This window comes from Stenella coeruleoalba (genome assembly GCF_951394435.1).
Source record: "Stenella coeruleoalba genome assembly, chromosome: 1".
NCBI classification, from domain to species: Eukaryota; Metazoa; Chordata; class Mammalia; order Artiodactyla; family Delphinidae; genus Stenella; species Stenella coeruleoalba.
In genome coordinates, this window is record NC_137169.1 from 7,319,271 (window position 1) to 7,347,124 (window position 27,854).

At 53.1% G+C, this 27,854-nt stretch overlaps 1 protein-coding gene across 5 annotated transcripts; it reads left to right on the forward strand.

The window, feature by feature from the left end:
- On the forward strand, positions 1-27,728 carry PIK3CD (phosphatidylinositol-4,5-bisphosphate 3-kinase catalytic subunit delta). 5 transcript variants are annotated; one of them, XM_079916707.1, is made up of 23 exons: positions 1-190; positions 13,420-13,592; positions 16,225-16,453; positions 16,554-16,783; positions 17,202-17,381; positions 17,697-17,846; positions 18,309-18,398; positions 19,399-19,620; positions 20,326-20,422; positions 20,526-20,656; positions 21,148-21,198; positions 21,280-21,447; positions 21,539-21,660; positions 21,858-22,001; positions 22,172-22,271; positions 22,418-22,596; positions 22,691-22,803; positions 23,029-23,107; positions 23,652-23,819; positions 24,405-24,528; positions 24,726-24,871; positions 25,043-25,175; positions 25,826-27,728. In XM_079916707.1, the coding sequence occupies exons 2-23, from the start codon at positions 13,452-13,454 to the stop codon at positions 25,961-25,963; spliced, it is 3,135 nt and encodes a 1,044-aa protein (XP_079772833.1). In that variant the 5' UTR covers positions 1-190; positions 13,420-13,451; the 3' UTR covers positions 25,964-27,728. The 5 variants fall into 5 exon arrangements, with proteins under 5 accessions (XP_079772833.1, XP_079772836.1, XP_079772832.1 ...); XM_079916710.1 differs by having other exon boundaries at positions 17,784-17,846; XM_079916706.1 differs by having other exon boundaries at positions 21,148-21,447.
- The last annotated feature ends 126 nt before the right edge of the window (positions 27,729-27,854 follow it).

Sequence of the window (27,854 nt, forward strand, 5' to 3'; positions counted from 1 at the left end):
TTTCTGAGACTTTCTCTTTTTAAAGATTTCTTTCTTTCTCTTTCTTTTTCTTTTCTTTTCTTTTTTTTCAGACAGATAAGGAGCTCAGAGTCAGGCAAGGGCGGAATGACGCTCATTGATCCCAAAGCATCTTTAATCTGCCAGGCAGAGGGACCTTTGCTGCTGGTCTTTCTTGGACCATTCCAGAGAGGTAGGTTGGGCAAAGGAAACAAGTGTGGGGCGGGGGGGAAGAGGAGATGTTATTTTGTAGATAGGTTAAGAATTTGAATGGAATCCACCCTCCCTGACTGTCTAGCCAGAGGAGAACTTCTCTTTAGGACTAGAATGCTAAAAGGAAGAGCGTGACCCAAATTTGTGCTCAGAGCCTATGCAGGGGGATGTGAACTAGACCCCAGCCAGCTTCCCAAGAGAGGGATGCTGCTACCTGGGAAGGAAGGGATGGCTGTGCTCCGAGGAGCCCTGGAGCCCATTATTAAACTGCAGCATTTGGTATTTGACTTGCTGCGTTCATGATAGAGCTGGGCTGACCTATTTGGTGCGAGAAAAATTAAAACCTTCTTCCGAAGGAAGTGGATTGGATTTTCATAACTTGATATTGCTTCTCAAGGAGTCCTTAGGTGGGGACATTCTGTTTCTCTAGAGAGTTGGCAGTCACTGGATCAGTAAGAGGATGCTCCCTGGAACTTCTGGGACATTAGCTTGCAAGCTGAATGTAGTCCCTTCATTGTGCAGATGAAGAAATTGAGGTCAGAGACTGACACTGACTGAGCCTTCGCTGAACACCTGCCTTTGGTATCTGGGGGCAGCTGGGTGTGATTAGCAAGTGTGCAGATTTGTCCCGTTTGCAAGCTGTGTGGGTACATATGTATTCTGTGGGTGCCCAGCACCATCTTCCTTATACAGTTGCTCGAGCAGCTACTGTCATTTCTGATGGTTCAGGTAGGGCACGAGGTTACATGATGTCATCCTTGGAGGCTTTCCCCCACCCCACCTCATTTTTTCTAGGTCTTCATTGGTACTTTCCAAACTTCTTTGTTAGTGTGGACCTCTTTAAAAAGATCAAAGTATTAAGCAGAATTTTAACCTCTAAAGCAGATTAAAAGAGTGCCACTGTGGTACAAGTAGAGACTGGCCCAGAACTCCTCCCACTGAGCAGCTGTCCTACTCCTGCCACCCTCTGAAGGCCTTGGGGTGCTTCTGTGGAACCCCAGGACTCCCTGGCACATAGGCGAAAACCATGGATTATGTAGACCTGTGTAGAGGAATGAGAGTTTCTTTTTCTGCTACGCACCTGTTTACACTATCTTGATTTGTGTTTCAGAAGATGCCTTTAAATCATGATTTTTAACCCTCCTACTTTTTGATTTGTAAAGGATACCTATTTACTGTCGGAAGTTTACAAAATACAAAAAAATTACAAGCATCACTCTTCTATAATCCTACCCCCCTCCCGAAAGAACCATTGTTTCCTTGTTGGAGTATCCTCCCTGGGGAGTCTTCTGCGTGTGTCTTTGGAAACTTGATTTTTATTTCTTGGTACATATTATCATGAACTTCCACAAAAACATAACTGAATGCATGTGTTTATCTCTGCTCTGTTTCAAAAGCCCACTAAAATGAGAGTAGAGGAATAAAAAGGTGTAAATCCTTAAGAAAACAGAAAATGATGATAGAGGGGGAGGGATATGAGCAAAACTTTTGAAAGATGGGAAGCAAGTGGGTGAAAGAAAAGCAAAGCTTAGAATGTTGAATGTCCTGGCTGTGAGGGAAGCAAGCTGGCTTGTACACACGACCCACCAAAGGCTAAAGAATGGGGGCCACAGAGTGTTCCCAACAATGGGGGCAGGGAGCGGGGCTGGAAGCAGGAATATTGGTTTAAAGTGTGTGTTAGAGCCACAGACCCCTCCCAGGCCACGTAGCCAGGCAGCTCCCTCCTCCACCAGCAGAAGATGGCTAGTTTCCTGCAGGCAGTATTGAACCAGAGCAGCAGAAGGCAGGGGAGGCTCTATATTGAGAACAGGAAGATTCAGTGAAAGTTTGCATGCTGAATAGACAGACCCTCTCCAAGCTGGTTCCTGGAACATGGCAGCCTAGCTTCTACCCATCCTCCAGGCAGGGGCCTTGAACTTCTCTCTAAGGAACCCAACCTCATGAAAAAACGCTACCTCTCAGCGACACCTACCAAGCAACCAGCCCTGCACAAGCACCTTTCAGTGCCTCTCTCTTAAATTTGAATGGGCAGCCTGGATCGTCACACGCCGAATGAGTCCTCTAACATGAAAGGCAGAGACCCAGAAGTCATAAACATGGTTGTTTTTTAAAAAAGGCATATTTATAAAACAATAATAAGCTCTTGGATATCAAAACTAGGCTAGTAGAAGTAGAAACTTCAATAGAATAGAGTTAGAAGATTGAACAATGAATTTCTAGAAAGTAAGACAGAAAGACTTGAGGGACGGAAAATAAGAAAGAGAAGATAAGAAAATTAGAGCAGTTTGGGAGGCCCAGTATCCATCTCATAGGAGCTCAAGGGAGAGAAATGGAGAAGGAAAAGTTATTAAACTCCAGGAAAAAAAAAATCTAGAACTCAAGAGTTTGCATTAAGAATCTCTGTGTAGCACTCAGCCCAATGAATAATAAGATACAGTACATCAGGGACTTACCCGCTGGTCCAGTGGTAAAGAATCTGCCTTCCAATGCAGGGGACGCGGGTTCAATCCCTGGTCAGGGAACTAAGATCCCACATGCCGCGGGGCAACTAAGCACACGCACCACAACTACTGAGCCCGTGCACTTCAACTAGAGTGCCCGCGTGCCGCAACTACAGAGCCCACGCGCTCTGGAGCCCACGTGCCACAACTAGAGAGAGAAAACCCACATGCTACAACTAGAGAGAAGCCCATGCACCACAACGAAGAGCCCGCGCACCGCAACAAAAAGATTCTGCGTGCCTCAATGAAGACCCAATGCAGCCAAAAATAAAAATAAATAAATATATATTTTTAAAAAGATACACTACATCAAAGTAAAAGATGTTCTATGGGACATCAACATGAACTTCCAAAAGTCCAGAGATAGAAGTTACTAAAAGCCAGCGCAGGGAAAAGGGGCCACATACAGAAGATCAGAGCACGGAATGGCATTGGACTTTACAAAATCAACACCAGGAGCTACAAGACAGTGGAGCAACTCTTTCAAATTTCTGAGGGAAATTAATTCCCAACCCAGAATTCTGTAATCATCAGTCAAGCAAAATAATAGGATGAAGACCTTTTTCAGACATGTAATTTTTCAAAAACTTCACACACACACACACACTCTTTGTATCCCTTTTCAAGGAAGCTACTAGAGGATGTGCTTTACTAAAATGAGAGGGTAAACCAAGAAAGAGGAACGAGTGGTACAATATGCAGTTGTCTCTTGTTTCTCACTTGGCTCAGCCACCAGATGACTTTCTGTATTTCAGCTGTTGTCTTACTTTGAGCCTTGGGAGTGGGGAGGGAAAAAAACACCTACCCCACCATGGAAACTGAAAAGTACTCTCTTCCAAGCCTCCCCTGCAGCCAGCACCTGTGATGTGGGCTCCACTGATGAAATGTACCTATGTTATATTTTGACAGAGAAGAGAGGGATGAAACGTGTGTTGTTTCCATGGTTATGGTGGTGATAGCGGGGATGGGCTTCAAGGTTGAGTTCTTGGCACAGAAGTGGCAGGGGTACAAGGTAGCACCCAGTACTCAGTGGCAATACCAGCAATTTTGCCATCAGACATGATCCTGTATCATGGAGTCCACATGGTGTAGTACAGTTATATTTCCTTTCTTGTTCAACTTTTTGTTTTTCCTGGAGTTGATAGTTGCCTCATGTTTTTAATTGCTTTGTTTGTTGCCTCATATTTTTATTTGCTTTGTTTTCAATGGACTAATCACTAATTCTTCCTCAAACTCTCCAACAGAACTATTAAACCCCTCGCAATGCAGCAAATATGTCAGACAACCTGTCAGCTCCTTCCCTGCTTAATCAGTGAGAGTCAGCTTCTTTACTTGCAACCAAGAACCCTGACTGGTAGAGAGAAGGTGAAGGGAATTCCCATAAAGATAGTGAAGAGAAGTTCCAATATCACAGTTGTGCAGCTGGTCTAGAGAGCAGCCAGCCCAATTTGGAGCAAGATGGCTGAGGGCCCCAGGAGGAATCTCTAAGAAAAAAATGGAGCTGATGGATTATCTGACATATTTGCTGTATTATAAGGATTTTGTAGTGCTGTTAGAGAGTTTGAGGAAGAATTACATGTTCACACATAGAAAGCAAAGAAAATTAAAAACGAGGCAACGGTAGGAGTAACAAAAAGTTGAACAAGAAAGGAAACCATAGTATAGGATGTGGCTTAGCTTTGAACAATATTTACATGGTTATAATAATGTAAGAACTAAAGTTTGATTAACAGAAAGTGATCACGTAACTATATCCAGGAAATGGGGGAGAGGATCCATGCATGTGTGTATGTGAAGGAAAGCACAAACTCATCTTCTCAGGTAAAAAGTTAAAAGTTGAAGATCAAGAAATATCAGTATAAACCTGTTCTTTAGAAATGCAGAGATAAATGCAAAAGGTACAACTGAAATTGGGGGTGGTTGGTTTGGATGTGGATGTCAAGGGACTGCTCATTTTTTGCTGCAAGCATTTTAGTTTTCATTAATTTTTAAAATTATGTGCTTGCAAAACTTTCACAGATATTAAAATTTAAAAGTCATTAGTATGATGGCCACATCCACTCATCATATAGCTGTTTTCATTTTCTCTATGCTTTCTGAAATGTTTTGTCCACAAACACATGTTGCCATGGTAAATATATGTGCATTATTGGTTTCATTTAATGTGGGGAGTATTTGCAGTGCCGTGTCATTCTAATGACTACATTCACTCTTGTTGTTCGTGTTATCATTTACTTAGACATTTCTTTATTGTTTTTGATTTATGAGTTTCACAGATAATACTACAATCCACATCTTTGTGCATGTAGCTTTTTCTTTTTCACTTTTGAAATGCTTCCTTAAGACAGTTTCCAGATTCCCCAAATTACCAGATATGAGACCATGGATCTTTCTCTTGATTTTGCTGTGTAGTATTGAGGGACCCTGCATGGTTGCAGGCCCAAGGCCCCCCTGGGTGCACCATGAACGAGCATCATAGGAGATCATAGGGATAGAACTTTTTGTAGGGTAGTTGGCTCATTTTTTTTTTCTGATGGCAGTAGCAGGAGTCAGTCTCTCTCTCTCTCTTTTTTTCCCATATAGAACAGAATTTCCAAAGACCTACACATCTCCTTCTCTGACGTCTGTCTTGGTTTTCCCCCACTGAGGATTTTTTTCCTTTTTAAAATATTCAAATTAGAAGTTACTGTCCTATTGAATAATATGGACTCAAAGGAGACACATTTAAAATGGGAGAGAATGAAAAAAAAAAAAGGAAGATAAAGAAGGAAAAAGAAAAGAAGTGAGGGAGGCAGAAGTGGGTAGAATAGGAAACCAGGGAATAAGGTAGTTCATGTCCTCAGCTTACCTTCCAAGCAGACACTGGGACGCCTTCTTCTGCACGGTGTCACGTGACTTTGTTATTTTGTCCAATCCCATCCTTCACCCCTCTGACCTCTTTTTCTCCAGGTGGCAGGAGCTGGGGTGTCAGACAGCCCTCCAAACAAGCCCGTCCTTTCTCTTCCTGGGGTGGTCTCCAGGATGTCCTACTTGCCTGGACCAAAACAAAAACAAACAAAAAAAAGAAAGCATTTGTATCTTGGAAGAATAGCACATCTATCCTAAAACTGTACCTGTTGAGGGCCCTGGGTCATGCATTTCCCTCTGGCCTATGGCTTCATTCTCTTCAAGAAGGTGAAGGCTGCAGGCTTCAAGGCTGGGCTGCTGGGATGCCTGTTCCTCAGCTCCTTAAGAGCAGAGGATTGGGGTGTTTCGTGGCCTGTAGGGCCCAACGCCTTCCCTCATTCATCTGCTCTGCCAGCTCTGACCTGGGGCCCTGGCCTCATTACTTTCCCCGCTCCATTCTTGCCTCCCTTCCTTCCATTTTCCTCACAGCAGCCAAAGCAGTCTTCTTTGTAAAGCATAAAATCAGGCCATCTCCGTCCCCTGCTTAAAATCCCCCAGTGACTTCCCGCTGCAGTGGTGACAAAGCCTGGCTCCTCCCGGAGGCTCCAAGGCCCTGCAGGATCAGCCACATTGTCTCTCCCCAGTCTCCCCTTCTGCTGTGACTCCCATTACCTGGTCTTCTGCCTCAGGGCCTTTGCACTTCCCGTTCCAGCTGCCTGGAACCCTACCTCATAGATCTTTCCTGGATCCTTCTCGTCATTTGGGCCTCATCTGCAATACCTCACCTGAGGACCCTTACCTGACCTGCCATCCAAAGAAGATGCTCCCTGCAAACCTGTTTTATCACATTCTAATCCTACACTCTCTGAAATCATCTTGTTTATTCAGTTGTTTCTTTCTTTTTTTTTTTTTGTCTTTTCCCGTTAGACTAAAAACTCTGTAAGAGCAGGGATGGTGCCTGTCCCATTCCCTGATGGACACATAGAAGGCGATCAAATCAATATTTGCTGAATGAATGAATGAGCGAGTGAATGAAGGAATAGGACTTGGGACCTTCAGCCTTCTGGGTCAAGGAGGGGCCCCTCATTGTTTTTCCTGAGGGTCTCCAGGAGGATGTGGTGGTTGAAGGATCTCCTGGCCGCCAGAGCAGGGTGGTGGTTTCTGGAAAGCTCCTTCGGGGTAAACATCCAGGAGATTCAGCAGGTGGTGGCCCTCCAGGTAAAGCATCTTCTGCTCTGCTTCTGAAGCGCTCACTTGCTCTCACTTTCCATCTAAGTTGGGCAACAGGAAAAGTGTTCATTTCATTCTCCGTGGGAGACTGACCGGAAACAGCACTTGATTAGAAGGACTTTTTGAGGCCGAGAAGTCCTGGAAATAAACCCGGGTCAAGAGGCCCAATGTGAACTCTGCTCTGTTCAGCGTGATGTGGAAGGCCAGCCCCTGTGGCCCCCTGCCCCTTGTCACATGGCTGCTGGTCTCGCATCCTCCCAGCCTGGGTGGATGGTAGATACTTAGACTGTGTGCGTAACTACCTTCTACAACTTTCTGCGACTGAGGCTCCTTCCCTTGGGCTAACTAGGTTGTAACTTTGGGCTCTGAAATCCAGGCATTGGACAGATGTTTTGTCCTCAGGTTAAGGACACGAACATCTCTCTCTATACAGGTTCATAGGAGCCGTCCAGGGGGACCTCTAGACTCTTGCTTTAGGATAACATCGGAAGGTACAGGGCATGTTTTGCCCAGGGCATCCCCTCAGGGAGGAGGATGTTTATCGCTCAGACAAGCAAGACACAACTTCCCTTCTTTTCCCACTGCCTGTCCCCTGCTGAGAGTGACTCATGTGTTCCCTTGGGAAGCTGTTCCCCAGGGTATGTGATTGTTCCCCAGGCACCAAACAGCCTGTCTTTACATTGACAAAGGCTGGGCAGCATCTCCCGGTCAGTGTGTCAACCACATTTGTGACGGCTACTGGAAAGAGGCAGAAGTCTAACAGACTCGGGAGACGCCAGCTCAGAGCCCCAAAATGGTGGCGTTTCAACAGGAATGAAAGGGATCCTTCTGCAGTCCTGAGCTTGGGACAAGCCATCAGCCAGCTGGTCTGCCAGCCCAGGGGGACTCTGTGGGCTGCAAGGTCACTCCTAGTCCCGAAGAAGCGTTTGTGGGATTCTACATCCCTTGCTTGCCCTTTTCCCTTAGAAATAACTTAGGGCCCCCTGAGGCGTTCCCTGCTGCCAGTGGGGAAGGATGGTGGTGGCAGATGTCCTTGTATCGAAATCTTTAGAGAAACTCCTCTGCCAGCCGCTCAGGACTCAGGAGGTCAGACCCCTCAGACCTTCACAGCTGAGAAACTGTTCTTCAACCTCAGGCCAGAGAAGGTGCATCTACCTGGGAATGTCTAGGAACAGCTCGCAGAGGGCTGGTGACAGAGACCCCCGGCGCCCCACCCCGGCCAGGATGACTCTGCTGCCGCGCAGCTGTTCTGTGGATCGTGTGGGCCAGAAGTGGGAAGGTGAAAGGAAGCGAGCTCCTTCTTGCCCAGTTTTCTTTACTATTTTATTAACGATTCGGATGTGGACGGACAGAGGAAGCCTCTCTCAAGATTCTGCATGACAGAGTGAGAAGGATTGTTCCTGGTTCTTCTTTGGTCCATCCCACTTTAGTGCCTTGAGGGTGGTCGTGACCCTTACTTACCTTCCTGGCCCCATGGCTCCACATGTGTGTGCGGTCTACTGATCCCAAATGATATCTCTGTGACCCCTAAGACCTCTCCCCTGAGCTGCAAACTGGGACGTTGCCCCTTGGCTGTCTCCATTGGGATGTTCAGTAAGCAGCTCAGATCCAGTATGTCTGAAATGGAGCTCTTGCTGTTTCAGTTCCCTGCAAATCTGTTTCTCCCTTACACTTTGACATCTCTGTAAATATCCACCAGCCATGCAGTCTCCCAAGCCCAAACCTGCCTGTCATCCTTGCTCCTTCTCTCACTGTCCCCCATCTGACGCCCCCGCACCGCGTACCCCGCCACCTTGATTCCCTCCCTCTCCAGTTCCATCTCCTCCTCCTGGGTCAAGCCACAGTCATCTGTGGCACGAGCTGCCCTACAGTCTCGCCTGCGTCCTTGCAGCCCTCCAGCATCATTTCAGATGAAAATAGGATCTGGTGGCTCCCTTTCCTAAAACCCTCTAGGGCTGTGCACTCACTGCATCGCTCCTAGAGTGAAAGCCAGGTGCTTTCCCTGTAAAGGCTCTGCAGGACTGGTCCCTGCTGACCTCCTCAGCCCATCTCATCCCCCACCCTCCCCTACGCTCCAGCGGCAAGGGCCCGCCTTCTGTCGGCTCAGGACGTGATGGCTCACCCTGGCCCTCTGCCCCAGTGTCCTCCCCTCAGAGGGGCCTTTCTCGGCCTCCCTATATGCAGCAGCCCCTCCTGCTGTCCTCCATCACGTCGTCACTAGACACTCTGTCCTTCACCGCATTGATACAACGCGGGAACATCCTTCTTGTCTACTGTGTCTCCCCTACTGGTGTGTAAGCGCCTTCTGGGGAGGGACCCTTTGTCTCATTCACCACTGTGTTCCCAGCACCTCGCACGATTCCTGACAATAAATACTAGTCGAATAAACTAAAATATCTCAGGTTAAGTGATATATACAAAATGTCAAATCCAATAATACGTGAGTGCGGATTATTTCCATGAGATGAAATTACCAAGAATAATTGTGAGTTCCTGCGTCTAGATTCAGGAAGTTAGTGTTCCTGTACAGACTGGGGGATCCTGGCTTACTGTGAGAAGTATCTGGAGGGTTGGCAGCCAGCAAACTTGGTGATGTGGCCACCAAAGCACTCTCGGTGGGAAGGGGAGGCGGGGGAGGGGAGCCTGATACTCTTTTAGGCCAAACAAATGGGAGTTTGGTGACTAGAACATTCTGCTACCATTGGCCTGCCGGGCCCCATCTGGAGCATCTTGCTTTCTTGGAGAGCCAACTTCGGCAAAAGAGTCTACATCTGCTCTGTAGGGAGAACAGAGGTGCTGGGGCCACCATGCAGCAGAAGAGCCGTCAGATAACGACTCCACGTGCCTCTAGGTGGCAGCACAAAGGACAGGGCTGGCTCTTAGAGGTGGGCCAGTGTCCAAGGGAAGAAATTTCTAACACTGGAAGCTTCCAAAAATGGAATGTGCTGCTCTATTAATGGAAATAAATACTTTCAGCTGCAAGTGATAGAAAATCCAACTCAAACTGCTCTAAGTTAACAACAAAAAGGCGGGGCTGGGGTGGGTTTTTTGGCTGATAGAACTGAAAATTCTAGAGGTAGAGTGTAGCTTCAGGCATGGCTGGATCCAGGGAATCAAAGGCTGTCCTCGGGACCCTGCTTCACTTTCCATACTGAGCTCTGCTTTCCTCCACGTTGGTCCTTTCTCGGGTTCCACCCCTCAGAGCAGCGGGTGGTCACCAGCAGCTCCTGGTAGATATTCTGTCTTTTCTGTTCTCCCAGGAGAAAGTCCCCAAAGAAGTCCAGATGTCAAAACCCATGGGATTGACTTCACAGTCACATGTCCGTCCTAGAATCACTGTAGCCAGAGAGGTATGACAGTTGGCTGGGGCTACGTCCCGTTCCTGCTTCCAACGCAGTCCCTGTGGCCAGGGGAAATGCAGGGCTCTGAAAGGCTGGGCCTGGGTCTCAGGCCACTCCGGGAGCCAGGAGAGAAGTCAACCCATCTGAGCCACTTGGACTGAGTTTGTGGAAGGTCCCCAGCTCCCAGATCAAGAAACCGAAAGTTCCCAGCACCCCTGTGCCGCTCTCCCCCAGGGTAAACTGCCTTCCACCCGAGGTAACCCCTATCTCTTCTTCTGCCAACATAGACTAGTTCTGCCAGCGCTTGTTCTCCATATAAATGGGATCTTGAGCACATACTCTTTTGTGCCTGACGTCTCTCTCTCAGGCTTGTATGTGTGAGATTCATTTATATTGTTGAATTGATAGATCATCCACTCTCACTGCTAACAAACATACCATTCCATCGGGAGAGGAAACCAGTTTATTTTTCCGTTCTACTGCTGATGAGCACTTGGGAAGTTTCTGTTTGGGGGCTACTATGAATAGTGGTGCTAGACTCTTGTATGCTTCTTCTGGTGCACCTGTGCTGGCATTTCTGGAATTAATTGCTGGGTCGTAGGGCATATGTGTTCACCTTTAGTAGATACTGCTAAACAGTTTTCCAAAGTGGTTGTACCAATCCGCATTCTTGGAGCAGTTCTAAAGCCTCGGGATTAGCTGACATCTGTGTCCCATACATACTGAGAGCGACAGGTCTGGGCTTCATGGAGAGCTGGGGCTTGTTAGCAGCTGCATCCTGGGTCCTGGGCCCACAAAGAGGGAAAGAATTCCCATCCTTCTCCTGTCCCCTCTCTGGTATTTGATGCTGTCCTGCCCGCACTATCCTGAGCCTTCCTCTTTTAGGAATGAGTTTTTAATATCAACGTGTTTCCCTGCATCCCAGATGGACGAGTGTAGTCGAAGGCTTCGTTTCCACAGCACTGAGGTACCCCATCCACCCCTTTGGCTAGAGTCCTGGGGAGTTCCTGCTGCATGCGCTCATCTTAGCCTCAGGACTGAGTGGCCAAAGATGCCTTCCTGAGCTTGGCCAAAGCACTGTAAATGGATTTTCCAGAATTCCTGACTGTCCTCCACATTTTGAGTCAAAAAAAAAAGCCTTTGTCCTGGCCGTTCTCAGAAAGAGGAACCCAAAGTAGGATGTGGTTTTACAACCAGAGGAAGTGGATCCCAACAGTGGTAACATGGTAGCACAGGGTGACATGCTGCCCTGCTGCTCAGAGCAGCTTCTGCATCTAACTGAGGGTGAGGCCTGGAGCCAGCTGACAGAGCCACCAGAAGAACAGCTCTCTCAAACTAAACACTTCCTTTCAACTATTTTAAAAAGTCACTTAAATCTCGGAGGATGTGACCCTAGGGTAAGGAAGTATTTGTCTAAAGAATAAAAATGATAAAACATGAAGGAAAAAGATTTGCCTACATCAACATTCAAAACTTCTGCTCCTTAACAAGACACATAAACAAAGTGAAAAGATGACTCAAATCAGATATTGCCAACTCACTCAAGCAACAAAAGAACTGAATCTAGAGAATGTAAGAAACCCTGCAAAGCAGTAAGAAAAAGACAACCCCACAGAAAAAATGGGCAAAGTTTATAAGCTGGATATTTGCAGAAGGTAAACATTTTATGGATAATCAGAGAAATGCAAATTAAAACAAGAGAGCATTTCACGCCCACCAGATTGGCAGAAATGAGTACCAAGTACTGGCAAAGATACGGAGATTAAAAAGTTAAGGATATGGTTATACCTGTCGTAGGTTATACGTATGATCTGACAATTCCACTCCTAGGCATATACCCTCTACCTGCACTGCCCAGTATGGCAGCCACCAGCCACATGTATTTCTTGAGCACTTGAAATGTGGACAGTATGACTGAGGAATGGAATTTTTAAACATTTTATTTAATTTTAATTCATTTAAACATAAGAATTCATACTCGATTTGGTTATTGGGAAACTTTTTAGTATATTTGGAACAACTTGAGTCTGTGAACCTACTTTTTTAACCTGTTAATTGTATGAAATCTACATAAGATGAAATACTTCTGATGAAAACCTAGCGTCCGAATTGTCCTGTAAGTGTAAAATACACACCAGATTTCAAAGACTTAGCACCAAAAAAATGTAAACTATCTTGTAATTTTTCTGTACTGATAACATTGAAATGACCGTAGTTTGGATATATTGAGTTAAATAAAATAGATTACTAACTGAATTTTATCTGTGTCTTTTTACTTTTTAAAAATGTGGCTGCTGGTACCTTTGACATTCCACGTGTGGCTCACATCATATTTCTCTTAGACAGTGTTCACCAAGACTCTCACTTGTACACAAGGAGATGTGTGCAAGAATATACGTTGCAGCATCATTTGTAATAACCAACATGAGTAGACACAAACCTTGAGGTCCCTTAGCAAGAGAGGGGGGTAAATAAATTGTGGTGTACTTACACAGTGAAATATCTCCCAAGAGTTAAAATGAATGAACTGGAGCTACGTGTATCAGCATGGAGAAATCTAGATTGCAGCGTTGAGTGGCAAAAACAAGGGCAGAAGACTCAGTAATCATACAATGCTTTAAAGCATGGAAAAATATTAGGAATTGTTTGTGGACACATTTTAGTATAATAAAAGGATAAAAACATGCATGGAAACTATAAACAACCAGAATCCAGGTGGTGGTAACCCTGAGTGGGAGAGAGACTCAAAGACCTCTTATTGTGTCTGTGACATTTTGTTACTTACCGGGCAGTGGGTTTGGTGTGGCTGAGATAGTTCAACAGCTTGTCTGATGGCTAAAGCCATTTTCAAGCCATTAGGTTTCTGGTCAAAAAGTTTCAAAGAACGTCGTCCTTCGCTCCCTCTCAAGTCTGGGGTTGTCTGCCCAGCGATCCTGCCATTTTCCATCTTTGCCGGCTGGTGGCCATGGTGAGGTCTCCCACGTGTGTGTGTTCCTGAGAAAAAATGACTTGGCATGGGTTTGTTGGTGGTTTAAACGGGGGGCACCGCCGTGAAGGATGCAGACGGAGTGCCTGCAGCTCAGCCTAGACAGTGGCCTGGGGCAGCGGGAGGCACAAGCCACCTCCCGGCTGGGACTCCATCCCAAGCTTCCTGCTGACAAAAGTGCTGAAATCCTGTTTTCCAAAGGGTCCTACTAAAGGACTCAGCCAGCACACCTTAGGGCCTCACTTTGCCTTTGCTTCCTTTGCAGGACGATTGGTATCCGAGAATTAAAAGAGCAGGATGCCCCCCGGGGTTGACTGCCCCATGGAATTCTGGACCAAGGAGGAGAATCAGAGCGTGGCTGTTGATTTCTTGCTGCCCACGGGGGTCTATCTGAACTTCTCTGTGTCCCGAAATGCCAACCTCAGCACCATCAAGAAGGTACGATCTTGACCTTAAAACTAGTTCTCAGAGCTTGGAACTCAGAGAAGCAGACAGATGGACTCTGCAACTCTCAGATTTGAGATGCTCAGCTATGAATTTTAAAAGATATGGGGGGGGGGGCTTCCCTAGTGGCACAGTTGTTAAGAATCCGCCTGCCAATGCAGGGGACATTGGTTCGAGCCCTGGTCCAGGAAGATCCCACATGCCACGGAGCAACTAAGCCCGTGCGCCACGACTACTGAGCCTGAGCTCTAGAGCCCGCGAGTCACAGCTGAAGCCCGCGCACCTAGAGCCCGTGCTCTGTAACAAGAGAAGCCACCACAATGAGAAGCACGCGCATCGCAACGAAGAGTAGCCCCCACTCGTGGCACCTAGAGAAAGCCCGCACACAGCAACGAAGACCCAACACAGCCAAAAATCTTAAAAAATAAAATAAATTATAAAACAAGTAAATTAAAAAAAAAAAAAGATATGGGAATTCCCTGGAAGTTCAGTGGTTAGGACTCCACGCTTTCACTGCCCGGGGCCCAGGTTCAAGCCCTGGGTCAGGGAACTAAGATCCCGCAAGCAGTGTGGCGCGGCCAAAAAAAAAAAAAAAATTAAAAGATAAAAATAATGTCCAAGAATTGTTTAAAAACTCACAGTTGAAATCCACCTAGCTTTCCAAATTCAGCTCCCGCCTTTATCATGGCACGTTTACCCTTCCTAGATTCCTGTGAAAGCTTCAGGGTGCTGGTTCCCAGGGTGAACTTTCATCCTCTCCATGACTGTGCCATCACGTTTGAAACCACACCCCATGCATGGCCGCTTGAGTTCTCCCGGTCTTTTGTCTTCAGAGCTGTCATCATAGTCAACATCATCTTTGCAAATGGTTTTTGGCTTTGTTGAACAATTTTCATCGTGGATTACTGAGTCAAAGGATGAAATATCTGGATGGTATTTGGTACATCTTGTCTTGTGACCTTTCAAAGGGCTTATCCCACTTGCAAAGTGTGGGATTTAATGGGTCATGGCAGAGGACAAGGCCTTAGCCCGGAATTTGAAAAGCTATACTTGGGAGCAGAAAAAAAAGGAGAGAAGCAATGGACCATACTTGAGTTTTGTTTTGTTTTGTTTTGTGTTTTAATCTTCCCTTCCTGGGTGTTTCTTTAAAAATGAAATTTCTTTTTTTCCATTTCAAAAGTACTATGGACACATTGAAATTTAGGAGAATAAGAAAAAGTAGAAGGAAAAAATTACCCATGATCCAGCCATATGAGACAAGCACAATTAACACTTTGGCTGTTTCCTATTTTCTTTTCTATGTAGTGTTTTTTGGTGATTATGAATTTTTATGTCTTTTTTCTGAGTTAACATTGTAACATCCTTTTCATGTTATTAATCTTGTGTAAATATCATTTTAATCTTTTTCCTCACAGGGCTCTACATGCATATTATTAAACTTCCAAATACCACAGAAATATAAAACACATCGGTCTTAGCAGTCTCACCTCATATCCCAGTTCAATTTCAATTTCTTTTTTTTTTAAGATTTTTTTTTTGATGTGGACCATTTTTAAAGTCTTTGTTGAATTTGTTACAGTACTGCTTCTGTTTTTATGTTTTTATATTTTTTGGTCGAGAGGCATGTGGGATCTTAGTTCCCCGACCAGGGATCGAACTCACCCCCTGCATCGGAAGGCAAAGTGTTAGCCACTGGACCGTCAGGGAAGTCCCCAGTTTCAATTTCTTAATATTTTAATTTATACCAGGGACCAGACAGTTAATATTCTAGGCTTTGCTGGCCATATGGTGTTTGTCACAACTACTCAACTCTGCCGTTGTAGGCCTGAAGCAGCCATAGACGGTGTGTAAGTGAATGGGTGCGTCTGTCTTCCAGTAACTTGGCAGACTGTAGCTTGCAGTAGTTAATATGTTTATCATCGTTTTTATGGGAATGAGCTTGAATTACAACTGCTGTTCTATAGCTTGGGGTCTTTTCCCACTTAATGCTGTATGTGGGAGCCCTGTGTGCATTGGTACAGGTATCCTTAGATTCTGGGTCACATGCCTGTGCTATCCGTTTGCATTGATGGAACGTAATTATCCATCCCCCGTGGAAGAAAAATAGAGCTGTTCTCCTTTTCCATCTTCTCTGTGACTCAGCGGTGAGCACCTTTGCACTAACACTTGGTGCTCCAGTGGCGCTCCTGTGATCCCTGGGGACTCCTCACCCCGAGGCCACATACTGGACACAGCCCGCGGAGGCGTTTATGGCCCCCTCGGTGTGTGAAACTTTTCTGAATTACTTGCCATCATTTAAAGACCAGGGTGATGAACCAGGAACGATTCGCTGGGTCCCTGGAGGTCAAGTCTGGATGGCCATCTCTCAGGGTAGCCTACAGGGGAGACCGTAGGGCTCACCGCTCTGCTCCAGGTTTAGCGCCTACCTGGCCCCGTTCGTAGAAGGGCAGGGACGGCGACTCCCAGTGACCCTGTGGTCAATGCTCAAGGGACGGAGAGAGTAGTGGTCCTGGGATCTTGCCTTTGCCCCCTTATCAGGGTCGTGAGACCAGCCTCCACCCGCCTCCCGGCTCCCTGGGGCCCCGCCCACCGTAGGGGAGGAGCTGACCGGCCACTTCCCTTCCAGGTGTTGTGGCACCGAGCCCAGTATGAGCCGCTGTTCCACATGCTCAGTGACCCCGAGGCCTACGTGTTCACCTGCGTCAACCAGACCGCGGAGCAGCAGGAGCTGGAGGACGAGCAGCGGCGGCTGTGCGACATCCAGCCCTTCCTGCCCGTCCTGCGCCTGGTGGCCCGCGAGGGTGACCGGGTGAAGAAGCTCATCAACTCGCAGATCAGCTTGCTCATCGGCAAAGGTGCCCTGCCGAGGCCAGGCCGTCCCACCTCCGCCGGGCCTGCCCCCCGCCCCCGCCCCGCCCCCGAGCCCCACGCTGACCCGGCTCCCCTGCCCCTCAGGCCTCCACGAGTTTGACTCCTTGCAAGACCCGGAGGTGAATGACTTCCGAGCCAAGATGCGCCAGTTCTGCGAGGAGGTGGCCGCGCACCGGCAGCAGCTGGGCTGGGAGGCCTGGCTGCAGTACAGCTTCCCCCTGCAGCTGGAGCCCTCGGCGCGGAGCTGGGGGCCGGGCACCCTGCGCGTCCCCAACCGGGCCCTGCTCGTCAACGTCAAGTTCGAGGGCAGCGAGGTGAGCGGTGGCTCACGCCGGCCCGTGTGCTGCATGCAGGCTGCCGTGTCCACGGGGGACACTTCCCCTGTGAGACTCCCAGTCACCCACCAGCCTCCCCAGTTCATCCTCCTCCCAGCACCATCGGGTGGTATTTGTAGGGTATCCATTGCATACGAGGGGCTTGGCCAAACGTCCCACCCGGCGAGTTCCACAAGGCAGAGTGACCAAGAGGCTTTGGTCCTCGGTCCACTCACGCATCCAACAGGTATTTCCTGGTGTCGGCCACGTGCCATCCTCAGAGCCTGCCGTCGTGGAGCTCACATTCAGGGGGCAAGGGGCGCCTAATACTTGCAGACGGACCAGCCCACCCCCTGTGCCCCAGAACCCCGTGGGCTCTTCGCAGGCGTGGAGGACTGACCCTCCCTCCTCCCCCTAGGAGAGCTTCACCTTCCAGGTGTCCACCAAGGATGTGCCCCTGGCACTGATGGCCTGCGCGCTCCGGAAGAAGGCCACGGTGTTCCGGCAGCCGCTGGTAGAGCAGCCCGAGGACTACACACTGCAGGTGAACGGGAAGCACGAGTACCTGTACGGCAGCCACCCCCTCTGCCAGTTCCAGGTGAGGCCTGGGGTCCGGGAGGGGTTCCTGGGTTCCCTGCAGTCCTGGCCTGGGGCCTGGGTTGGGGCGGCGGGGGGGCGGGAGCTGGTCCTCGGCCCCTCTCGAGCCCGACAAGCCAGACCTTGGGGGTCACGGTGAGCGTGCGCCCTTGCTGGGCTGGCTCTCCCCGTGAGCACAGGGAGGTGGGCGGGGGCAGGAAGGGCCAGCAGGAGAGGCCCCAGAAGGCCTGGCGTGGGCAGGGGCCAGCGTGGGGCATCCCTGGGTAGCCGGTCGTCCAGGGAACAGTGGAGCCACTCACCCCGCCCCCCATCTCAGTACATCTGCAGCTGCCTGCACAGCGGGCTGACCCCCCACCTGACCATGGTGCACTCCTCTTCCATCCTCGCCATGCGGGATGAGCAGAGCAACCCCGCCCCCCAAGTCCAAAAGCCACGCGCCAAACCGCCCCCCATTCCTCTGAAGAAGGTGAGCTGGCGCCCTGCACTTACCCTCCCCTGCAGCCCTCCTTCCCACCTGAGGTCCAGCCCTGGTGCCTATTGGGCATCGCCCTGGACCAGCCATAGGTCCAGGGGTCCCTTGTCTCATGCCTTCTGGTTGCTCGGGATTGAGAGTTGGGCCTCTGGGCTGGGGTGGACTCCTGTCTGGACTCCTGGGGCAACCTCCAGGCCTGGCGCTTGGCTGCCTGCCCCTCCTGTCTCCCGTGCTGTAGGCAGAACTCCATGCCCTGCAGCGCTGCGTGGGGGGGTGGTTTGGGCCCCCTGGGGCGCCTGCACGGCAGGTTTTCTGGTAAAGGATGGCGTTGCGGACAGGAATCTGCAACAGCCTTGCCGCCGCGGTGGCCACGCGCCCTGGCAGCGGCCGGGAGCGCAAGCCTCCCCTGAATTCCCCTGCTTTAACGCCCCCGCTTCTCCCCTCCACCCCGCCCAGCCCGCCTCGGTGTCCCTGTGGTCCCTGGAACAGCCTTTCTGCATCGAGCTGATCCAGGGCAGCAAAGTGAATGCCGATGAGCGGATGAAGGTAGGGGCTCCTGGGCCGGGAAGGGCCTGGGGAGTGCGTGTTTTTTGCACAAACACGGTGGCTGTGGCCTGGAGAGGTGGCGGAGGAAGAAGGAGGGGGGTGTCACACGAAAGCCACCTGACCACATTACCCAGCATCCCTGCCGGGGGTGGTGATGAGCTGCTTCAAAACAGGAAGGGGGGAGGGGAGCAGGCCAGCCGGCCAGAGAGGACAATTCGGAGAAACCGGGCCCAGCGAGTTCTGGGTATTGACTTTGGTGGAGGTAGTGGGGCCAGGCCCAGCCCAGGGTTAGAGGAACCGCAGAGCCTGGGAGGTGACAGGCGCAGAAGGGGAGCCGCTCCAGCTGGGCCGGGGCCAAGGCCACGGCCACCTCTGGGTCGTTCACACGCCCACCTCCTCTGGCCTCAGGACGGCCCTGTGAGGTGCAGGTTTTCTCATCCCATTTGCAGGACGGGAAACCCGGGTCCAAGGAGGTCGGGGCTCTTTGGGGAGCACTTTTTGGTTGGGGTAGTTTCACAAGCAGGGCAGGCGTGGGCTCCCATGGGTGAATCCTGGAGGGCTGCATGGGCGGCCGGGCCATGAGGAGGCAGGGCGAGATGTGCAGGCGGCATTAAGTCCTTCCCTGCCTACGGGGGCTCCTGCCCCTTCTGAGCAGCAGGGGCACCCTTGGGTGCTTAAGCTAGAAGGGCCCCTGGAGTTCCCGAGCCCTGATGGGGAAACTGAGGCCCAGAGCAGGGAGCCAACACACCCCAGGGTCCCGCAGTCAGTGGGGAGCACAGCCCACGCAGCCCTCCCCTTCCCCCCAGGACCACACCTCCCCCTCAGGCAGCCAGCCCTCCCTTTTCCGGACCACCTTCAAGCACCTGGCGGGGGAGGGTTCAGACCCATGTGAAATGAGGACCTTTCAGGAGGAGATTCGAGCCTTAGGTGGGAGGGACACCCCGGCGGGAGAGGGAGTCTGGGCCTCTGCAGCCTGCCACCCGCACCATGCCTTCCCCAGCTGGTGGTGCAGGCCGGCCTCTTCCACGGCAACGAGACGCTGTGCAAGACGGTGTCCAGCTCGGAGGTGAGCGTGTGCTCAGAGCCTGTGTGGAAGCAGCGGCTGGAGTTCGACATCAACATCTGCGACCTACCGCGCATGGCCCGCCTCTGCTTTGCGCTCTACGCCGTGATCGAGAAGGCCAAGAAGGCTCGCTCCACCAAGAAGAAGTCCAAGAAGGCGGTGGGTGGGGCCGGTCGGGAGGCGCTCCGTGATGGGCCCAGTCCAGTCCCGCAGCCCGCCCCGGGGCCACTGCTCATCCTGTTCCCAGCATCTCAGCTGGCACGCAGCCTGGGGATGGGGTCCAGGAGGGCCTGTGAACCCCAGCCTCTCCACACCGTGCATGCGCACACACAACACACACACACACACACGCGCGCGCGCGCACGCATGCTAGCCACCACCCCTGCCTGCCATGTGATGGTGCTGGGTTCCTGGGCTTATGAGCACAGTGACTCGGAATATCTGGGCCTGGGCCTTTGGTCCTTGTGGGAACCTGGAGGGAGCTCCCTGCCCTGGAAGGACAAATGCAGTGTCCTTGCAGGGGGCGGGGTGGCCTGAGTCAGCAGCCAGTTGGAGACAGAGTGGTGGTCGAGCACTGAGTCACTGGGCCCAGGATGTGACTGACCACCGAGCCACCCTGACTCACTCGTAGCTGAGCTGGGCCAGCTCCCTAGGGCCTATGTGGTTTGTTTGAAGCTTTCTCAAGAAGCCGAGAGTGGGATGCATCCCTGAGCAGAAGGGAGTCGAGGGGTGACTGACTCTGCCAGCTGCTTCACAGGGAGTCTGGGCAAGGGTGGGAAGCATGGTCTGGCTGGGCCCATCCTGCAGGTGAGCAAACGGAGGCTTTCTGGCGGCTGGCTGTGACCTGCCCGGTTTCTCTCCCAGGACTGCCCCATCGCCTGGGCCAACCTCATGCTGTTTGATTACAAGAACCAGCTCAAGACCGGCGAGCGCTGCCTCTACATGTGGCCCTCCGTCCCAGGTTGGCCCAGGCCAGGAGGGAGAGGCAGAGGCCAGGGGATTGGGGAGGTGGGTCCCACACGTGATGACATTCCCCTTGCAACTCCATCTGTCCTTGTATCCAGACGAGAAAGGGGAGCTACTGAACCCCTGTGGGACCGTGCGGAGTAACCCCAACACTGAGAGCGCAGCCGCCCTGGTCATCTTTCTCCCTGAGGTGGCCCCCCACCCTGTATACTACCCTGCCCTGGACAAGGTCAGTGAGGGGGCCCTCGCCATTTGGGGTCCAGGACCCACCCTGCCCAGAAACCTCGAAGCTAAAGGTTAACTGTCCTGACCCTGCCTCTGGGGCTCCCCAGGACATGGTCCCTGCACCCCGTGAGTTGCCCGGGCTGGGAGCTGGGTGCCCACACACGCTTGGGGGCTTCCTTGGCTCTCTGGAATCCTCATGTGTCCTAGAGCAGTGATTCTCAACCGGGGGCCGCTTTGCCCCCCAGGGGACTTTGGGCAATGTCCAAAGGCATTTTTGGTTGTCACAACTAGTGGGAGAGATGCGCCTGGCATCTCATGGGCGGAGGTCAGGGCTGCTGCTAAACGCCCTGCAGCGCGCGGGAGAGTCCCCACCACTGAGAGTCACTGGCACGCAAAGTCAGCAGTGCCGAGGTGTTGACGCCCGCCCCGGGGGCCCCGCAGGCCAGGCTGGCCCAGGCCCCGGGGTTGCCGCTGACAGCAGGGTCGCTCTTGCAGATCCTAGAGCTGGGGCGGCATGGGGAGCACGGGCGCTTCACGGAGGAGGAGGTGAGCTGGGGGCCGTGGGCGGTGGGGCGTGGACCTGGCTGCAGCCCTCACCGCCCCCCCACCTCCACCTGTGCCCCTCAGCAGCTGCAGCTGCGGGAGATCCTGGAGCGCCGGGGGTCCGGGGAGCTATACGAGCACGAGAAGGACCTGGTGTGGAAGATGCGGCACGAGATCCAGGAGCACTTCCCCGAGGCGCTGGCCCGGTTGCTGCTGGTCACCAAGTGGAACAAGCACGAGGACGTGGCCCAGGTGGGCGGCGGGGCCGGGGCCGGGGGAGGGGGCAGAGTCTGGAGCCAGACCGCAGCCTGCGCCCCCTGCCCTGACCACCGGCACCCCCCAGATGCTCTACCTGCTGTGCTCCTGGCCCGAGCTGCCCGTCCTGAGCGCCCTGGAGCTGCTGGACTTCAGCTTCCCTGACCGCCACGTGGGCTCCTTTGCCATCAAGTCCCTGCGGAAACTGACGTGAGTCCCGCGGGCTTCCTCATCTTCAGAGGGCGGCTTTGCCCCAATGGCCCGGGTCTAGCCACTGGCTGGGGACCTCTCCTGGGGGCCTGCTCAGGTGAGGCTGGCCTCCCGCCCCTACCCTGCCCCCTCGCCAGCTGCAGACCCTCTCCCGAGCCGTGAAGCTCCGGGCCCCAGCCAGCCTCCCTTCTCTGCAGGGACGACGAGCTTTTCCAGTACCTGCTGCAGCTGGTGCAGGTGCTCAAGTACGAGTCCTACCTCGACTGCGAGCTGACCAAATTCCTGCTGGACCGGGCCCTGGCCAATCGCAAGATCGGCCACTTCCTCTTCTGGCACCTGCGGTAGCTGCACTCACCTGGAAGGCCACGGGGAGGAGGGGCCTCTTGCCTGCGGGCCTCGCATCTCCGCCGGCCAGCCCGGGTGTCCTCGGTGGCTGGGTCCTGCCGGGCTGGGAGGGGCTGTGTGGCCCCGCCTGGCGAGGCGAGGCTCAGCCCCTTCTTCCTCCCTCCAGCTCCGAGATGCACGTGCCCTCGGTGGCCCTGCGCTTCGGCCTCATCATGGAGGCCTACTGCAGGGGCAGCACCCATCACATGAAGGTGCTGATGAAGCAGGTGAGGCTCGGGGCCCCCGCACCCCTGCCTGGGCTCTGCTTTGGGGCAGAGTTGCCCCGACCCCTGTAGAGCCGCGTGGGCCAGGCCGAGGCTCGGAGCCTGCCTCTCCCAGCCGGCCCACGCTGCCCTCCCATCCTCCTGGCCAGGGGGAAGCGCTGAGCAAGCTGAAAGCCCTGAACGACGTCGTCAAAGTGAGCTCCCAGAAGACCACCAAGCCCCAGACCAAGGAGCTGATGCACCTGTGCATGCGCCAGGAGACCTACCTGGAGGCCCTCTCCCACCTGCAGTCCCCGCTCGACCCCAGCACCCTGCTGGCTGAAGTCTGGTGAGCCCCAGGCCCCAGCCGGGGCCTCCCCACCTCCTCCCCTCCCCCCAGGCCCTGAGGAGGGCCCGCTGCTGACTGCGGTCTCGTCCGGCAGCGTGGAGCAGTGCACCTTCATGGACTCCAAGATGAAGCCCCTGTGGGTCCTGTACAGCAATGAGGAGGCGGGCAGCGATGGCACCGTGGGCATCATCTTTAAGAACGGGGACGGTGAGCAGGCCGGGCCCCGGCCAGGGACCCGCTGAGGCCTTGGCTTCCCCTCGCCCTGCCATGCTACCCTCGGCGGGGGCACCTTGCAGTGGGGGCCAGGGGCAGATCTCCTGGAGGGCGAGCTGACGAAAACACAGAGTCTTGGGACTCCGGGGCCTGGGCATGGCTGGGATTGGAGAACCCACCAGAAACTCATGCCTTTCCTCCCCGGGGGTGGCTGCACAGACCTCCGCCAGGACATGCTGACCCTGCAGATGATCCAGCTGATGGACGTTCTGTGGAAGCAGGAGGGCTTGGACCTGAGGTGAGAGGCCCTCCCGTCATCCACTTGTGCCTGCACCAGGCTTAGGACCATGCCCCGTCGGAGGGGTCCCCTGTCAAAGCTGACATTACCACCTCAGCTGGAAAAAAGACTGGCTCTTCTAAGAAGAGCAGGGGCCAGTTTGAAACTCGGGGTCAGGGAGGCGATAGGGCCGCAGGATGAGGGTGGAGAAGGCCAGCCCTGGCCCTTTGCACTGTCTCCCTCCATTGGTCCCTTGGCCTCCAGCATCCCTGGCTTCCTGCCCCATCATCTTCCAAGCCACCTGGATTTTTCTTTCTGAGCAAACATGAGTTCAGCCACGGTGCCGACTCTTCCTCTCTGCATCTTGGGTGCTGGTGTGGCCTCTCCAAGGAACCTTCCCTGGAGCCCTGGGAGTCAAGGGCTCGCCCCTAGTACCTGCCTCCTCTTTTCAGCAACTTGAGTAGCATCTCCTGCAGCCTTTTTGGGTTAAGCTCCTCGGGGTCAAGAAGCCCCTGGGACAGCCCTTGACCACTGTGTCCACCTGCCCCTCCTCCCACCTGGCTAGGATGACCCCTTACGGCTGCCTCTCCACCGGGGACCACACAGGCCTCATCGAGGTGGTGCTTCACTCAGACACCATCGCCAACATCCAGCTGAACAAGAGCAACATGGCGGCCACGGCTGCCTTCAACAAGGATGCTCTGCTCAACTGGCTCAAGTCCAAGAACCCTGGGTAGGTTTCAGGCCCAAGGGACAGATGCCCTCTCCTTCCCAAGAGGCAGACCTCGGGAATCAAAGGCAAGGAGGAGGGACTTTGACTGTCTCTGTGGCTTCTTGGCTCAGCTGAGGGCCATCCCATAGATGCTGTGGGGTGGGGGGGTGGGGGAGTGGGTCAGGTCTCTGTTCCCACATGTATCAGTTAGTTATTGCCGCATAACAACCAGCCCGAACTTAGGGGCCTAAACCACAAATCTGCAACTTGAGCTGGCTCAGCTGAGTGGTTCTTCTGCTTTAATCACTCACACAACTGCTCTCATCTGGTAGTTTGACTGGGCCTGGAGGATTGCACGTCTGGGGCTTCTCTCCATGTGGCCTCTCATTCTAGCCTCAGTTTCCTTCCATGACAGTAGGGGAGGTTCAGGAACTGCAAGGTGTCTTAAGGCCCAGGCTCTGGAAGGTGCCCAGCATCACTTCCTCCATGTTCTGTTGGTCCAAGCAAGTCACAAGGCCAGATTCAAGGGCAGGGGACATAGACACCACCTCTTGGTAGAAGAAGCTGCAAAACGGTGTGGCCGTGGTTTCCATCCCTGCCCCCCAGGGAGGCCCTGGATCGCGCCATTGAGGAGTTCACCCTCTCCTGCGCTGGCTACTGTGTGGCCACATACGTGCTGGGCATCGGCGATCGGCACAGCGACAACATCATGATCCGGGAGAACGGGCAGGTAGGGGTGGTGTGGGGCTGCCGTGAGCATGGTGCCTGCCGCCCGGCGCTGGCCCGCTGGCCGTTCTGCTCTGCACACGGCTGCTGGCAGAGCCCCCTATCCAAGCCCTTCCAGCTCCCTCTCCCTCCCCAGGCTCCTCTGGGTGAGGCACCCTCCTTTTTGACTCCTTTTGGGTCTTTGCTCTTCCCTCCCCTCAGCTGTTCCACATTGATTTCGGCCACTTTCTGGGGAATTTCAAGACCAAGTTTGGAATCAACCGTGAGCGAGTCCCATTCATCCTCACCTATGACTTTGTGCACGTGATCCAGCAGGGGAAGACGAATAATAGTGAGAAATTTGAAAGGTGAGGGTGCCTCAGACCCCCGAGATGCCCCTTGGTGCCGGGGGCGGTCAGTCAGAGGACGCTGGGGCTTTGTGGGCGCGGCTCCTTCCAGGGTGAGGGCGGGCTGGCCGGCTGGCTGGGGTGCGGGGGGACGGGAGGACCCAGGGCCCGCTCCCTGACCTCCCACTACAGGTTCCGGGGCTACTGTGAAAGGGCCTACACCATCCTGCGGCGCCACGGGCTGCTCTTTCTCCACCTCTTTGCCCTCATGCGGGCGGCAGGCCTGCCTGAGCTCAGCTGCTCCAAAGACATCCAGTACCTCAAGGTAAACGCCAGGGCAGGGCCCCGCCAGGCAGGAGACCAGGGAGCCCCAGACTCCTCGAGGCACCACCCCCCCCAACCCCCGAGCGTGGTGGACCCACAGGGCCCTGCTGACTCGTGTGTGTTCACACCGGCCTGGGACCCGGGTCTGGCAGGAAGCCACCGGCTCTGGCCCACCCTCCCGTCCTCCGCAGGCTGCGGGCGTTTCCACTTGTACAAGAGGGTTCCCTCCATGGTTAAAAACTGTCTTTCCTTCCTGCGTCTTTTCAGTTTATGAGACGCTGGGGCGGGGACTGAGGTGGGGGGGCCATGGCCCCCGAGTTCCTGGGAAGAAGCTGCTCCCTCCCTTCTTCCTCTTGCCAGCTTCCAGTGGAGAAGGCCAAGCCGCCTGCCTTTGGGGCCAAGACCTCCGGGCTCAAGTTGGCATCTTATTTTGAGGATGGGGTGGGGCAGGGGCCGCCTTGGTTGGGGTCGGAACGAAGAGCTCTTCCCGGGGGAGGTGTTGGGTGGCGCCCTCCTGGCTCCCTTGGTGCAGTTCTCTTAGGAGGGAGCGTTACCTGCCCAGAGTGGGTGGAGGTGCAGGGAGACGGGGCTCCCTGCTGAGCAGGGCCCAGGCCCCTCCATGGGACGCCCATTGCTTCCATCTTGCCTCAGGATTCTCTGGCATTGGGGAAGACGGAGGAGGAGGCTCTAAAGCACTTCCGGGTGAAGTTTAACGAAGCCCTCCGGGAGAGCTGGAAAACCAAAGTGAACTGGCTGGCCCACAACGTGTCCAAAGATAACAGGCAATAGCAGCCCGTCCAAGCCCTGGGCCTGGAGACAACCGAGCTGTCAGTCTTGGGAGCCGGGCACCCTCGGCCACCCTCCGGGACCTGAAAGGCTGGACGGCATCCTTGGGAAAGAACCTACACAACTGCCTTTTGTTTACACTGGTTATTTATTTATGACTTGAAATGTTTCGGGAACTAAACAGCCATACATGGAAATGTACCCTAATGTGGGGAGGGGCACCGTCCTCCCACTTCCCCATCCAAGCCCTGGGCTTTGATGGGAAGACACTGTGAACCCGGCATCTCGAGGCCGCATCTCGCCGAGGATCTGTGACCTCAAGTCTTCCAGCTGGTGGGTCTGGAGCCGGCAGAGATGATTCTCCCGTCCGGGAGCTGCCTCCTCCCCAGGCTCCTGCCGTGCTACACCGGTCCTGGTGCCTGGCAGTGACCCGGTACCTGCTGTCCAGACAGGGCACCCACGCCTGTTCACCCCCTCCACCTGCGTGCCCTCCACTGACTGAGTTCTGGGCAGCCCTCAGAGGAGGCCTGGGTACCCTCTAGATTCAGGGATGATTGCTTTCCACGTTTTTTTTTTTTTTTTGCGGTACGTGGGCCTCTTACTGTTATGGCCTCTCCCGTTGCGGAGCACAGGCTCCGGACGCGCAGGCTCAGCGGCCATGGCTCACGGGCCCAGCCGCTCCGCGGCATGTGGGATCCTCCCGGACCGGGGCACGAACCCGTGTCCCCTGCATTGGCAGGCGGACTCCCAACCACTGCACCACTAGGGAAGCCCTGCTTTCCACTTTTAAAGCGACTCCTGGGTACGGGAATTCATCTCTGCTGTAAAGTGATTTTGTTTGCGGGTGAGAAAAAAAATAGCCAAACTACTTTACTGAACCTCTACGGCTCGGGAGAGAGGCGCCAGCGCCCATCACATATAGCGCACGCTGGTCCTCGAGACACATTAAAAAGGTCTGAGCTTGATTTAGCTCATCCTGGTCATGGATCAAGACACAAGCAGGTGCGAGTACTTTGTGCAATTGTATGTAACCTCCCTCCTCCTAAAGCAGGTTTTAGGTCATGAAAGACCTGATCTCCTCTCCACAACGCTCACCTTTGAGAACCTGCTCCCAGTACCCAGGCAGCAGAAGCGTGAGAGTTAGGGGTGTGGTGGCATCTTTTCCTCTGACGGTACTTAGCTTGAAATGATTTAGGCTCAGCCTTAGGTGTGTCTGAGGAGCTCGAGAAATGCAGGTTCCCGGGCCTCCCTCAGCCTTCTGGAGCCAACTCTGGAGATGGGGCTAAGAACCCGGGCTTCTGGAAGCCCACAGGTGAGCTTCATGTATTAGCAGCCGACTCGGGACCCACAGGGGCGACACCACTTACCTCTCAAAAGGCTTTGCACGGCTCAGCAGAGCCAGAAGTAGCTGCCCTGTCAGCAGCCCTGGTGCACGGCTTCCAGAAGAGTCCAGGTGCCAACTCTGTTTCTTGGTTCACGAGAGGTGGCCGAGAGGCACTGCCCATAGCAATCCATGCCACCCACAGAGCCCCACTGACCAGACTCTGGTTCCCAACTAAGTGCTGAATTCATCAGACCCATCCACCTGTTTGGAAATAGGAAAAGCCGAGTGTATGTCTACTTGTTATTTATTTGGACGAGTCTGTGCTTCGTGGTGTGGGCAGCACACTGCATATACACAGCAATAGCCGGTTGGGTGCATGGCCTGTGTGCCTGACGAGAAGAGTATTTTCTATTTTTTTTAAATCATTTGATGTTTCTGTATGGGAAAGGTGAGTTCAGCGTAACTGATGTAGGTTCAACAGTCTGAAACCTTGAAATGAGAGGTAAAAACAGATTAAAAGAAATAAAATCCTTGGTATGTTATGTTCTTGGCTCAGAAAGAAACAAGAGG